The sequence below is a fragment of the Bos taurus genome, chromosome 10 (genome assembly GCF_002263795.3).
Source record: "Bos taurus isolate L1 Dominette 01449 registration number 42190680 breed Hereford chromosome 10, ARS-UCD2.0, whole genome shotgun sequence".
NCBI lineage: Eukaryota > Metazoa > Chordata > Mammalia > Artiodactyla > Bovidae > Bos > Bos taurus.
Window position 1 is genome coordinate 103094299 of NC_037337.1, and position 14515 is coordinate 103108813.

General features: G+C 43.8%; 1 protein-coding gene across 1 annotated transcript; it reads left to right on the forward strand.

Moving 5' to 3' along the window:
- The first annotated feature begins 1207 nt into the window (after nt 1-1207).
- Nucleotides 1208-9493, forward strand: B2M (beta-2-microglobulin). Its single transcript, NM_173893.3, is given in 4 exon segments — nt 1208-1310; nt 7046-7321; nt 7847-7874; nt 8841-9493. Coding segments are annotated over 3 exon segments (357 nt in total). The 5' UTR covers nt 1208-1243; the 3' UTR covers nt 7861-7874; nt 8841-9493.
- Nucleotides 9494-14515: the final 5022 nt, after the last annotated feature.

Consider the following 14515-nt stretch of genomic DNA (forward strand, 5'->3'; position numbering starts at 1 on the left):
TCCCGGTATTCCACTCCAGAAATGATCCTTGGACTCAGCCACCAGGTAACGTCAGCTCCTTTTTATGCTATCTACGGAGAGTGGGTTTTCTTAACGAGTCTTTGTAACACTGACACCCTCTTAGAATCTATAGGTCTAACTTCTTTGTGTGAGCCCACAGAAGATGCAACCCAAATTCATACTAAAATTGTCCAGTCCTCTATCTTCCAAGTGTCTCAAGCGCAAATGACATTAGCATCAGGCCAGTCTGTAACCTCAGCCTTTGTCTTCCTATCCCTGAAAATGTAACGGGGTAATTCCTACATCCTAGGGTTTATTCACGTATTCCCTCATATGTTCAGCCGTCCCTTCCTTCGTGAGTTTCACCAGCCACTCATCTGTACACTCATTCATTCAGTTCATCAAGTACCTAGTCCGTGCCAACCACCATTCTAGTGTGCTAATTCGCAGGGAGTAACGTCCCTCGAGGCGGTAGATACTCTGATGCTCTAAGCAGTTACTGCTTTTATACGAGTTTTTACCCTCAGTGGTCATTTCTCCACAAACCATCAATTACTTAAATTACAACGGCAAGACACGGACCAGTTTCTTGGCACAGACGTTCCGAAAGGCCTTTCCTTTTTGGAACATATTCAGGAAGCAAGAAAGTCCTCCTTCATGCCAGATGGTTCTCTGAGCTGGCTCCATGAGGCCTCGAGGTTCCTGGAAACGTTTCCTGCCCAGAGAATCCAGAAGACTTGCAACGTATTTCTGGGCTGGAATTGCGAACCGAGTTCTGATTCTGCCCAGTATCGTTCAGTCTCTGTCCTTACCCTTAACAGTTCTAGGCTTCAGTTTTCCCAACTGAAAACCAGGTGCTAGGCTCCTAACTGGCTGTGGCATGCATGGTAAGCAAGTCCCTTAGCCTTTCCGGTGCTGTTCCGAAAAGCGAGGGTTCGTCCACACTGAAGTTCTAGGGTGAGCGGTGTGCGCCGCAAGCTTGGGCGCGCACCCCAGATAAGAGGGCGCTGAAGTACAGGCAGCGAATGCACCGAGCCCAACCCTGCCTTCCTAAGCATCATGAGACTTACTAGAAAATGAAACTGAAAACGGGGAAGCCTGTTTCTAACCTGCCCGGGCCTAGTTCGCTCGGAGACTTGTGACGGCCCGGCGGGCAGGCTTCCGATTGGCTGCCTGAGTGCGGACTATAAAGGCGAGCGCCGAACCCAGCCGCTCACTCCGCCACCGCGCAGCTGCTGCAAGGATGGCTCGCTTCGTGGCCTTGGTCCTTCTCGGGCTGCTGTCGCTGTCTGGACTGGACGCCATCCAGCGTGAGTGTCCTCTCCTCTCTCCCCTCTTCCGCCAGCCCGTCCTGTCCCGATCACACCCACTTGGCACCCTGGGCACTAACTCTGTCTACCCCGGTCCCGCTCCCAAGTTTTCCTTCCCAGCTCGGTGGAGGAGCACCCGGCTTCGTCTCGGGCGGTGGAAGCGGCGGGGTGCGCGGGGAGTGGGGAGGGGGTGCGACCCCAGGTCGCCAGCTTCCCCGGGATGTGGGGAGGGAGCCCCTGGCTCGCCCGGACGGTACCGCGTGGGTCGGGACGGAGTTCCTGGGTGCGGATGTGGTTCAGGGCGGGCGAGGTGGGGGAGGGATTCTCTTGCGCTGGTTCGCGGGGCTCTGGCTGCCCCCGCGCATCTCTGGAGTGGGGGGCGGGCTGGCGGGTCCCAGAGGGCAGGGTTGCGGGCTGCGAACGGGTGGAGACAACGCGTGGGCTTTGGGGGAGTCGCCGCCAGCGTATGTCGGCCAGCTGGCATCCTGAGGGCCTGGAGCTTCCAGCAGGAGCCGGGCAGGTTCACCTGCCCCTCTGTACTTTTCCCCAAATAAGGGACCAAACCAGAATGAGGAATTTTCTGGCGACTTTCGTGGAATGCCTTGATTCTCGTCGTTAATTCTCTTGTTCTCCTTACACTTCGCTTTTAATAATAATCATAGAGGTCCCCGTTGACAGCTGTCTGTCCCGCACTCTGTGCCGCGTCATTTAATTGTGAAAGGGGTCTGCGATGTAAATACGGTGCCTATCATCAGAATGTCACAAATGCGGAAAGGGAGGCTAAAAAGTTGAAGTAAGTTAACCCCGCAGGGGATCAGTCGCAGACAGTAGAACCTGACCAGAGCCTTGGCCGGGTGGTGCGCCCCTTGGGCAGTCACTGGTGCGTTTTTCACAATCTTCTGGGGTGAGATTCTAGGGAGCAAGCTGGGTGGGTATGGGCTGTGACCTTTGTTCACAAAGGGCTTCCTCCTTTGGCTCCTTGCCTGGTTCTTTCCAATATGAAGTGTGTCTCTACTTTCAGTTTTGAGTAAGTGAAGGTTTATCAGTCAGAAAGGTTGTAAAACTAGGGCTGAATAATCAACACACTTACCCAGGTTGTCAGGGACACTGTGTTTAGATACCTTCTAAGTACACTGAAGCTCGGATTTCTCTTTCATGTGAAAATGGAATTTAAAATTTATTTGCCAAAAAAACACATGATATCTGTATTATCACTATTATTGATATTTTGTTGTGGCTATAGAATTCTTTAAAAAAATAACAAGCAGACACTAAAAAGTATGTTCATTAGAAAATTTCCAAGATAATACATGCCTGGAAAATACACGGGGGATTTCTAGAAGACATACAAAAAACATGTAAGTGTGATTCACTTTGGGAGGAAGAGGTCTATTTTCTGCTCTTTCCCTGTGTAGGTTTTATTTCAGCCTGGGTATAAATTAAGTTTTCAATTAAACTACAGAAGCTAAAATAACTCCCCCCAGTAAGTTAGGCCAGATTCAAAGTAGGCCTGTCTGATACACCTCCTCCTCTTCAGTTCAGTTCAGTTCAGTCGCTCAGTCGTGTACAACTCTTTGCGATCCCATGAACCAAAGCACGCCAGGCCTCCCTGTCCATCACCAACTGCTGGAGTCCACCCAGACCGATGTCCATTGAGTCTGTGATGCCATCCAACCATCTCATCCTCTGTCATCCCCTTCTCCTCCTGCTCTCAATCTTTCCCAGCATCCGGGTCTTTTCAAATGAGTCAGCTCTTTGTATAAGGTGACCAAAGTATTGGAGTTTCAGCTTCAAAATCAGTCCTTCCAGTGAACACCCAGGACTGATCTCCTTTAGGCAGAACTGGTTGGATCTCCTTGCAACCCAAGGGACTCTCAAGAGTCTTCTCCAACACCACCATTCAAAAGAATCAATTCTTCTGTGCTCAGCTCTCTTTACAGTCCAACTCTCACATCCATACATGATCATGGAAAAACCATAGCCTTGACTAGACGGACCTGTGTTGACAAAGTAATGTCTCTGCTTTTTAATAAGCTGTCTAGGTTGGTCATAACTTTCCTTCCAAGGAGTAAGCGACTTTTAATTTCATGGGTGCAATCACCATCTGTATATGTCAGCCACTGTTTCTACTGTTTTCCCTTCTATTTGCCATGAAGTGATGGGACTGATGCCATGATCTTAATTTTCTAAATGCTGAGCTTTAAGCCAACTTTTTCACTCTCCTCTTTCACCTTCATCAAGAGGCTCTTTAGTTCTTCTTCACTTTCTGCCATAAAGGTGATGTCATCTGCATATCTGAGGTTATTGATATTTCTCCTGGCAATCTTGACTCCAGCTTGTGCTTTTTCCAGCCCAGCGTTTCTCATGATGTACTCTGCATATAAGTTAAATAAGCAGGGTGACAATATACAGCCTTGACAAACTCCTTTTCCTATTTGGAACCAGTCTGTTGTTCCATGTCCAGTTCTAACTGTTGCTTCCTGACCTGCATACAGATTTCTCAAGAGGCAGGTCAGGTGGTCTGGTATTCCCATCTCTTTCAGAATTTTCCACAGTTTATTGTGATCCACACAGTCAAAGGCTTTGGCATAGTCAATAAAGCAGAAATAGATGTTTTTCTGGAACTCTCTTGCTTTTTCCATGATCCAGCAGATGTTTGCAATTTGATCTCTGGTTCCTCTGCCTTTTCTAAAACCAGCTTGAACATCAGGAAGTTCACGGTTCACGTATTGCTGAAGCCTGGCTTGGAGAATTTTGAGCATTACTTTACTAGCGCGTGAGACGAGTGCAATTGTGCGGTACTTTGAGCATTCTTTGGCATTTCCTTTCTTTGGAATTGGAATGAAAACTGACCTTTTCCAGTCCTGTGGCCACTACTGAGTTTTCCAAATTCGCTGACATATTGAGTGCAGCACTTTCACAGCATCATCTTTCAGGATTTGAAATACCTCAACTAGAATTCCATCACCTCCACTAGCTTTGTTTGAGACGCTTCCTAAGGCCCACTTGACTTCACATTCCAGGATGTCTGGCTCTAGGTGAGTGATCATACCACTGTGATTATCTGGGTCATGAAGATTTTTTTTGTCAGTTCTGTGTATTCTTACCATCCCTTTTTAATATCTTCTGCTTCTGTTAGGTCCATACCATTTCTGTTTTTTATTGAGCCCATCTTTGCATGAAATGTTCCCTTGGTATCCCTAATTTTCTTGAAGAGATCTCCAGTTTTTCCCATTCTATTGTTTTCCTCTATTTCTTTGCATTGATTGCTAAGGAAGGCCTTCTTATCTCTCCTTACTATTCTTTGGAACTCTGCATTCAGCTACTTATATCTTTCCTTTTCTCCTTTGCTTTTCTCTTCCCTTCTTTTCACAGCTATTTGTAGGGCGCCCTCAGACAGCCATTTTGCCTTTTTGCATTTCTTTTTCTTGGGGATGGTCTTGATCCCTGTCTCCTGTACAATGTCATGAACCTCCATCCATAGTTCATCAGGCACTCTATCAGATCTAGGCCCTTAAATCTGTTTCTTACTTCCACTGTATAGTCATAAGGAATTTGATTTAGGTCATACCTGAATGGTGTAGTGGTTTTCTCCACTTTCTTCAATTTCAGTCTGAATTTGGCAGTAAGGAGTTCATGATGTGAGCCACAGTCAGCTCCCAGTCTTGTTTTTCCTGACTGTATAGAGCTTCTCCATCTTTGGCTGCAAAGAAAATAATCAATCTGATTTCAGTGTTGACCATCTGGTGATGTCCATGTGTAGAGTCTTCTCTTGTGTTGTTGGAAGAGGGTGCTTGCTATGACCAGTGCATTCTCTTGGCAGAACTCTATTATACTTTGCCCTGCTTCATTCTGTACTCCAAGGCCAAATTTGCCTGTTACTCCAGGAGTTTTTTGACTTCCTACTTTTGCATTCCAATCCTCTGTAATGAAAAGGATATCTTTTTTGGGTGTTAGTTCCAGAAGGTCTTGTAGGTCTTCATAGAGCTGTTCAACTTCAGCTTCTTCAGCATTACTGGTTGGGGCATAGACTTGGATTACTGTGATATTGAATGGTTTGCCTTGGAAACGAACAGAGATCATTCTGTCATTTTTGAGATTGCATCCAAGTACTGCATTTCACACTCTTTTGTTGACCATGATGGCTACTTCCTTTCTTCTAAGGGATTCCTATGCAAAGTAGTAGATATAATGGTCATCTGAGCTAAATTCACCCATTCCGGTCCATCTTAGTTTGCTGATTCTTAGCCTGTTGATGTTCACTCTTGCCATCTCCTGTTTGACCACTTCCAATTTGCCTTGATTTATGGACCTGACATTCCAGGTTCCATTTGTGATATTCTTAGGAAAAAACCCAGTGAAACAAACACCCCACCCCCTACCCACCCCCCACCCCCCCCCCCCCCCCCGCACGCACACAAACCTGCCCATCTCCCTCAAAGGGGAAATGCCAGGGGGGTGAAAATGTGCTTTCACTACTGTAGTAGTATGTACAGTACAATAACAAGTTATTAGAAATTCAAATGCACAGAGGTTTCTGATTTATCTTCACTTTCAACTGTGGAAAAATATCAGGGCTTCATTGTATTTCCAACCTAACTCTTGGTACAACTGGGGACATTTTCTTTGATAATAGGATGTTTCTAGAGAGATACATCTGATCACAGTGGCCTGGCTAATAGAGAAATGGAGTTTATAATATTTTCTTTCTACATTCCCATGAAGTGTCTAGACATGCATTCCATTAGCAAACCCCCTGTTCTGTAGCAACATATAATATCGTCAACCTGGCAGAGTATGGAAGTCACTTGACCATGCTCATTAAAAATGCAGATTCCACTGTCACATGCATGACTCCACTTGGTCCTAATGGAGAGTATGATGTTTCCCATTTGCCACAGTCCTCACTCTTCCCTGTTGTTCTTACCCAGCCCAACCCACTCGTCTGAGGTGTTTTCCAGCCCCTGTAGGCGCTTCACTTTTGTTTCTTTGTTGTCTGGCTCCTGAAATCAGGTGCACATTCAGATAGAGATTTGTCATATACACTCTAGACATGATGAACAGGTTGTGTTCTGTAGAAATATACTTTGGGTTGACTCTGTTAGGAACCTGAGCAAGCAGGTAACAGTAGTTACACCTGCCATTTACCAAGCAGCTGCGCTGTGCAGGGCTCTGTGCTAGGCACCTATTGAGAAGTCTGGTGGGTGTGCATCTAGACAAGAGACCAGGAAGAAAGAAGTCAATGTGAGGCAAATAGTTGACGGGGCTGAAACGGTATAATCAGGGAGTGTTTTGATGTGGCCACTCTGGAGGGTGTGTGACGTGAGAAATGAAGCTCGATCAGTAGACTGGGGCCAAATCATGTAGACTCTTGAGTGATATAGATTCTGTGTGCTGAGGAGCCATGAAGCCTTCTTGAGAGCCTCCACACACAATTCTTAAAAGATACAGCACAATGTCCATTGACAGAAAAAGATGTTACTAGAAATCTGCTAGAAAAAGCCTGGAAGACATGTGCAGGGGAATTATGTTGGAAAGATACTAAGTCGTGGTGTATCCCACAAACTGGAGGTGGCCTTTTGCAAAAATGGAAGGTCATTTGGCCCGAGGGAAAGTGGAATTGGGAGAAATGGGGGATCCAACATAAACATTTGGTGCCTGATGTAGCTTTAGACCAAGGTAGCCCCAAGTGGAATACTCTGCAATTTCATCTGTCTTTCCCTGCCGCTCCTCAGGTCCTCCAAAGATTCAAGTGTACTCAAGACACCCACCAGAAGATGGAAAGCCAAATTACCTGAACTGCTATGTGTATGGGTTCCATCCACCCCAGATTGAAATCGATTTGCTGAAGAATGGGGAGAAGATTAAATCGGAGCAGTCAGACCTGTCTTTCAGCAAGGACTGGTCTTTCTACCTGCTGTCCCACGCTGAGTTCACTCCCAACAGCAAGGATCAGTACAGCTGCCGAGTGAAACACGTTACTTTGGAACAACCCCGGATAGTTAAGTGGGGTAAGTTTTCAAGTTCTTTGGTTAACCACTGACAGTTGTATCTGAGCACAGCTGCGGCATATAGCTGCTTTGATATAAAAACGTCTGCATACTGGGATTATCAGGGAATGTTATTAAACCTCTGCGTAGTGGCACCCTCTGAGAGAGCTGGGCACAGTGTGGTCGCTGAGAACACTGGCTTCCCTGCAGTGAGAGCGGGGAGCAGTAGCACGTGCACAGGCACTCCCAAGGCTTCTTCCCTGTGGCCTCCTTGGCTCTCCTGACAGCCTCGGGCACACCCAGGACCAAGGAGGGTCTCCGGAAGGCACGGGCCTTGTGTGCAAGCCCTGCTATGGTAGGGCCCTCCAACCCTGGCATCCTCCAGTTCTCTGGATGGCTTGGGATCTCAGGCTGGTAGGAAAGGTCTAGGTATTTCTTCACAGGCTCTTCTGCCATCTTTGTTTATAACAATTTTAGACTTCTGTAGTACGCAGTATTTCTGAAGTCAAACTTAACTGTTTCCTTTCTCCGTTTTCTTTTCCATAGATCGAGACCTGTAAGCAGCACCATCGAGGTGGGTTTTTAACCTTATTGTAATATCAGTATCCTGGGGACCATTACAGACAGCTCTAATATGATAAGCCTCACAGTCTGGAAGACATTAATCAGAGTAACAATTCAGTAGGCAGAGAAGAATCCCATGGGGTCGCATTCCCTGCCCCTGGGAGCAGGGGAGATGAGGAAGGCTGTAGTCCTGGGTGTGGCTTTCCCAGCATCACTAACCCTCTAAAGGGAGGACAGAGGAGCTGCAGGTGTGGGGTTACAGGCAGAGGCAGCTGTTACCCACAGCACCTGCAAGTGTTTGCTCTCCTGCCATTTCCATGTTGGGCATCTCTGGGCCTTCAAAGGTGAACTGTCCCTCCCTTTGCGTGGCAGCTCTTTGCTAGGTAGCCTGAAGAGAAGAGTGACATGGTTCTGCAGAGACACCATTCCTAAGTGTCTGGGCACTGTAGTTGGGTCTTGAAGCTCCCAGTCCAATAGAGGAGAGAGGTGGAAACAAGATTGTTGTAACTCAATGTAAAGACACTGTAACAGATGTATTGCAGCTCTAGCACCTAACTCTAGCAGCATGAAACAGGGAGGGATTGGACTTCTCTGCCACTTCAGGTGGAGGCCAGAGGCAGATAATCCAGCTTTTCTGGGAAATTTTATTACTCAGTGTATCTTGGCATGGAAAACCTATTCAAATTTCCTATTGCACTGTAGGACAGGGAGGTTAATTTGCAAGAGCATCAGAGAGTTTGGCTGACCTGCCTAGCGTCACACAGTTACTAAATGTTAGAGCGAGGATCTGAACTGTAATACCAGCACTCTCTTGTCTAAGGTTGTAGGAGAACCAATGGGATAAACTAAATGGTTTGCAAAATCACCTGCAGTTTTATCAACAGAGATTTATACAGTGAAAGTTAGATAAGTTTGGTGGTGCTGTGATCTAAAATAAATGTATTTATTATTATTCCTTTTCTCTTTTTTTTTTCAGATTTGAACATTCTTCATTTGGTATAATATCTGGAAAATTCTGTTTCCCTGCTCTTTAATACTGATATGCTTTTATGCTTTATGCACATAATCAGAAGTCATATTCATGTTACCACAAATACCTTCTTTATAATTTTACCTTGGGTGCTACATGTCCATGTTTGACCTTCCTAGGCAGGTGTCTGCAGTGGAGGTGCTGGCATCTTAGAGGTGGGGAAGACAATTTCAGATTTAACATCAACATCTGGGTGTCTTCTGCATACAAAACTGGGTAATAAGATACTTAGGCACGTTAAAGTAAGCCTCCAATTTTGTAACTTTGGTTACAATTTTGGGAAAATTTTGGAAAGATAATTTTTAGAGTTATGGAAATTTGTTAATTTTTAGAATTATGGAGATTGTAGATGAAGCATCTTGCCATATAAAATTTATGTTATCTCCTATATCTGTTAGAAACTTGGTTGTGCCTGGTTTTACTATATATTTTGTTTCACTAAAACAATGGTAAAACATTGTGTGCAGCTTCTCAAAGGAAGAACAGCTGACTTCTCAATGTCAGTGGGATCCAGAACATAGCATAGAAGGTCATCATGAATGTGATGAAACAACTTCCTACCGAAAATTCTCTATTCAATAAAAATCTTTTAAAAAAAATGACTGCATGATAAACATTATTAGATAACTAAGATTGCTGCACCTGTCAGATCCTCACTAAGCATCTAAATGATACATTTGAGGCAGAGGGAAGGCCTAGTGAGAGAAAAGGGAGAGTAATAGAAATGTATCAATTTTGTAATCTAAATATAAAATAGTAATGGTAAAGTGGTTAGAAAAATAAAACACAATAACCTAAGTGTAGAAAGAGTAAACAATGTTAAAGTATTTGATGGACTTTTTACCCTGAAGGGTAAAGTTACAGACTTTTTGGTAATTTAAATATGTACAATATATTTTTGGGCTGTCCTCAAAAAGAACATAGGCTGAATGTTTAATATCCAACTAGAAGATGGCATAGGAGCTTATGGAGTGGTAGTAATGTTTTTTTCCAATACTCAGTGAATTTATCATAAAAAACTCATAGCTGGGGAAAAAGGCAAATTTACTTAGACTTATAAAGGTTTTCTTAATATACATAAGCAGACACATGCACTCATTAATAGAAGTCTATTATAGGTATTTTACAGGTAAAATCAGAAATAAGGATCTTTCCTGAAGTTACACCATAGAACTTCCCTGGTGGCCCAGTGGCCAAGACTCTGTGCTCTCAGTGCCACAGTGAGAATTTGTACGCCTCAACCGAAGTCCCACATGCTGCAACTAAACACCAGAGCAGCTAAATAAGTAAATACTTTAAAAAAATAAAAAAAGATGCCCACTGCCCCCTTTGAGTGATGTTATACTAGAGGTCCCAGCAGCAAATCAAGACAATGAAAAAAAGTAAAAAGAATAAATATTTGAAGAGAAGAAACAAAATTGTATTACTTTGATGCTATATATAGATTATATAGAAATGTCAATAAGATATAAAAGATAAATTCTCTTATTAATCCTAATAATAAATTTGCTGGACAAAAACATAAAAAGGCATTTCTTTGTACTGGTAACAAAGTAAATTAAAAATATGTAATTTATAATAGCAATAGACATAGTACTTAGATATATATAAATGGGCTTCCCAGGTGGCGCTAGTGGTAAAGAACCTGCCTGCCAATGCGAGAGACTTAAGAGACATGTGTTTGATCCCTGAGTCAGGAAGATCCCCTGGAGAAGGGCACGGGAACCCACTCCAGTATTGTCTGGAGAATCCCATGGACAGAAGAGCAATTTATGATAGCAACAGACATAGCACTTAAATATATATAAAATAGATACGCTATATATGTTCAAATAGTGTTTAAATGCACATGCCGATATAAAGCTAACAAAAGATGTCAAGCTTTTAATGGAAAAAGTATAATGTTTTATTGAAATAATGACAAAAAATGAGAGAGTAAGGTTATGGATAGGGAGATTAAGTATCCTAAAGACATAATTTTTTCCCAACCTGATATATAGACCTACTGTAATTATTTTAAAACATTTTAATAGGTTTTCATGATACTTGACAAGTTGATCCTAAAATATGGAAGAGGGTTAATGGAGGGAGAAAGATAAAGATGCTCCTGAAGAATAATAAGGTGAGAGATTTATAATTAAAACAGAATGGAAATGACTCAGGATGGATCAAGACCAACGAACAGAATAGAGCCCAGAACCAAACTTGTGAATACACGGAAACTTGATACACAAGGCATTTCAGATCAATCGTAAAAGGAAGGGCTTTTGAAAAAACATGGTGCTGAGACAAATGGCTATCAATATGTGGTGGAAAAATAAGTGCCTACCTCACACTATGGGCTTCTCTGATGGCTCAGTGGTAAAGAGCCCGCCTGCCAATGCAGGAGACATGGGTTGGATTCCTGGGTTGGGAAGATCCCTTGGAGAAGGAAATGGCAACCCACTCCAGTATTCGTTCCTGAAGAATTCCGTGGAAAGAGGAGCCTGGCGGGCTACAGCCCAATGGCATCGAAGAGTCAGACACGACTTAATGACTCAACAACAACCACCTCACACTATGCACAACTGTAAGTTCCATCAGAAGAAGAGCTAAATACCAAACAAAAATTTTAAACACAGGAAAAAAAACCCCCATTTTTATGACCTCAACATAGAAGTCACAAATTATATGCATATAGCTAAAGACTGATTGATTAATCTCATGCTTTAGAACTACAATACAATTAGACTCCATAAAAAAAGTAAAAAGTCAAGTCACAGATTTGAATATATTTGCCATACCTAAAACAAAGGATTTGTATCTAGAATATATCACACTACAAACCAATACAGTATTATATATAATAAATTAATGGAGTATGTATATACATAATGCAAATTAAAACCCATCATACCATCAGAATGACACAAGCTTTAAAAATCTGGATATGCCAAGTGTTGGGAAAAACATACCCTAAGGAGAACTCATTACATTGCTGGTGAGAGCATAAACTGATAAAACAACTTTGGAAAACTAGAGTATTATGTAGTAAAGTTAAATATGCACATGCCCTATGACCCAGCATTTCTACTACCAACATAGAGAAAGTCTTGCACAGGCACTGAAATAGGTGTAAAAAACAGTTTATTCTGCAACACTCTTTCTAATGGCAAACAACTGGAAACAAAGCTGGATAAAAAAGATATATTTAGACAATGGAATGCTATACAGGTTGAAAATGAAAGAATTGTCCAAATGTTCTTATAAAAATGAACATGGATGAATCACAAAAAAAATGTTAGTGAAGAAAATCCAGCAAGTTCCCCCAAAATATCTACAGTGATTCCATTGTATACAAAATTAAGCACTGCCCCAAAGTAAATAACATTATTTATATATATGTTTATATGGAGCAAGTAAGATAAATAATTGTTGTAGTGTTATTTACAAGAACTAAGACAAGGAAGCAACCTAAATGTCCATCGGCAGATGAATGGATAAAGAAGAGACAGTACATATGTGGGCTTCCCTGGTGGCTCAGATGGTAAAGAATCCATCCGCCTGCAATGTGGGAGACCTGGGTTCGATCCTGGGGTTGGGAGGATCCCCTGCAGGAGGGCATGGCAACCCACTCCAGTATTCTTGCCTGGAGAACCCCTATGGACAATGCAGCCTGTCCACGGGCTTCAAAGAGTTGAGCATGATTGAACTACTAAGTACACACTACACACACACAATGGAATATTACTCGCCATTAAAAAGAATGAGATACAGGGTAGGAAATGGCACCCGCTCCAGAGTTCTTGCCTGAGAAATCCCATGGACAGAGGAGCCTGGTGGGCTACAGACCATGGGGTTGAAAAGAGTTGGATATAACTTAGCAACTAAACCATCATCATATTTCTATCAGTTCAGTTCAGTTCAGTCACTCAGTCGTGTCTGACTCTTTGCGACCCCATGAACCACAGCACGCCAGGCCTCCCTGTCCATCACCAACTCCCGGAGTTCACTCAGACTCACGTCCATCGAGTCAGTGATGCCATCCAGCCATCTCATCCTCTGTCATCCCCTTCTAATGTAAGTCTGGGAATATACATTCCAGTTCATTAGAAGCGGGTATTTTTTGATGGTAGTTTTAACAGGTGATTTACATTTTTATCTTTATTTTTACCTATGTTGTGTGAACTTTTCATAAGGGATACGAACTTTATAATTTGAAAAAATAAGCTAAGTGGAAAAGTTACTTAAAATACCAAACAGAAATTGCTGTAAAGAAACCAAAAGGAAAAAACAAAAACAAAGCCCCAGTTCTGCTGGCACCAGCATCATGGTCCAAAGGTTAAGTCCACATTCTTTTTCTTGGCACCAAAGTCCTTCACAGGCTCTTTGAACCCTCTATGTGAAATAGGTTGCTTTTCTGTAATCATAATCTATCCAAGGTATATGAACCAGAATGTCTGAACTCTTTGAGAAAAGAATTTTCCCCAGACCAGCCCAGCACCCAGCACCTAGCAAGGCGACAGTAGATGCGGGCAGCACCTGACTGACTGCTGTGAACATGGAGGCCTGATGGACAGGCTGGGGCTGGACCAAGAAGAAAGAAGCCGGAGCTTCGGGCACTGTTGTCCTGGAGACTAGAGGGCTCCTGCTCTCTGCATGGCAACCACTGGTAGAGCAGGAGTGGTTTGCCTCAGTGGGTGCGCGCTGGAGGAGTTGAACAGAAATGGCAGTGCCAGCTGGGCCTACATCCCCGGGGCTGCCTCAGCTCAGCCGGGGCCATGGCAGGAGGGGAGCACCAAGGCTCCTGACCAAGCTGGGGCCCAGCAAAGCTCCTCCCCTCAGCTGCTGGGCTGCTGAGAGCCCTCCCTCATAAGGAAAGTACCCCAAATGCGCCGTGTGGCTAGATCTAGTTAACTAACAGGTAAAGACAACACAGAAAAGGCAAATGTTTACACTGAGATAGGCTCCTGGCAACAAATGCCCGAAACTGTATGATTCTGGAGCCGTATGAATGTTTTTGTTTTTTTCCTTGCTGCTGTTATAAACTACCACAAACCTGATGGCTTAAAAAATACAATCTATCATCCTACAGTTCTTTAAGTCAGAAGTCCAACACAAATCTCCTGGGCTTAAAATTAAGCAGGGCTGCTTTTCTTGCTCGGAGAAGGCAATGGCACCCCACTCCAGTACTCTTCCCTGGAAAGTCCCATGGATTGAGGAGCCTGGTGGGCTGCAGTCCATGGGGTCGCTAAGAGTTGGACACAACTGAGTGACTTCACTTTCACTTTTCACTTTCCTGCATTGGAGAAGGAAATGGCAACCCACTCCAGTGTTCTTGCCTGGAGAATCCCAGGGACGGGGGAGCCTGGTGGGCTTCCGTCTATGGGGTCGCACAGAGTCGGACATGACTGAAGTGACTTACCAGCAGAAGCTTTTCTTGCTGGAGAGTATAGGATATTCCATGTGCTTACCTTTCCCTGATTCTAGAAGTTGCTCACATTCCTTGATCCATGACCCCTTCTTCACCTGCAAAGCCAGCATGCTACAGCTCTCTGATCATGCTTCTGTAGTCACAACTCCCTCTGACCACAGTCAGGGAAATAAATTTCTCTGCTTTAACGACCTCTGTGGTTATACTG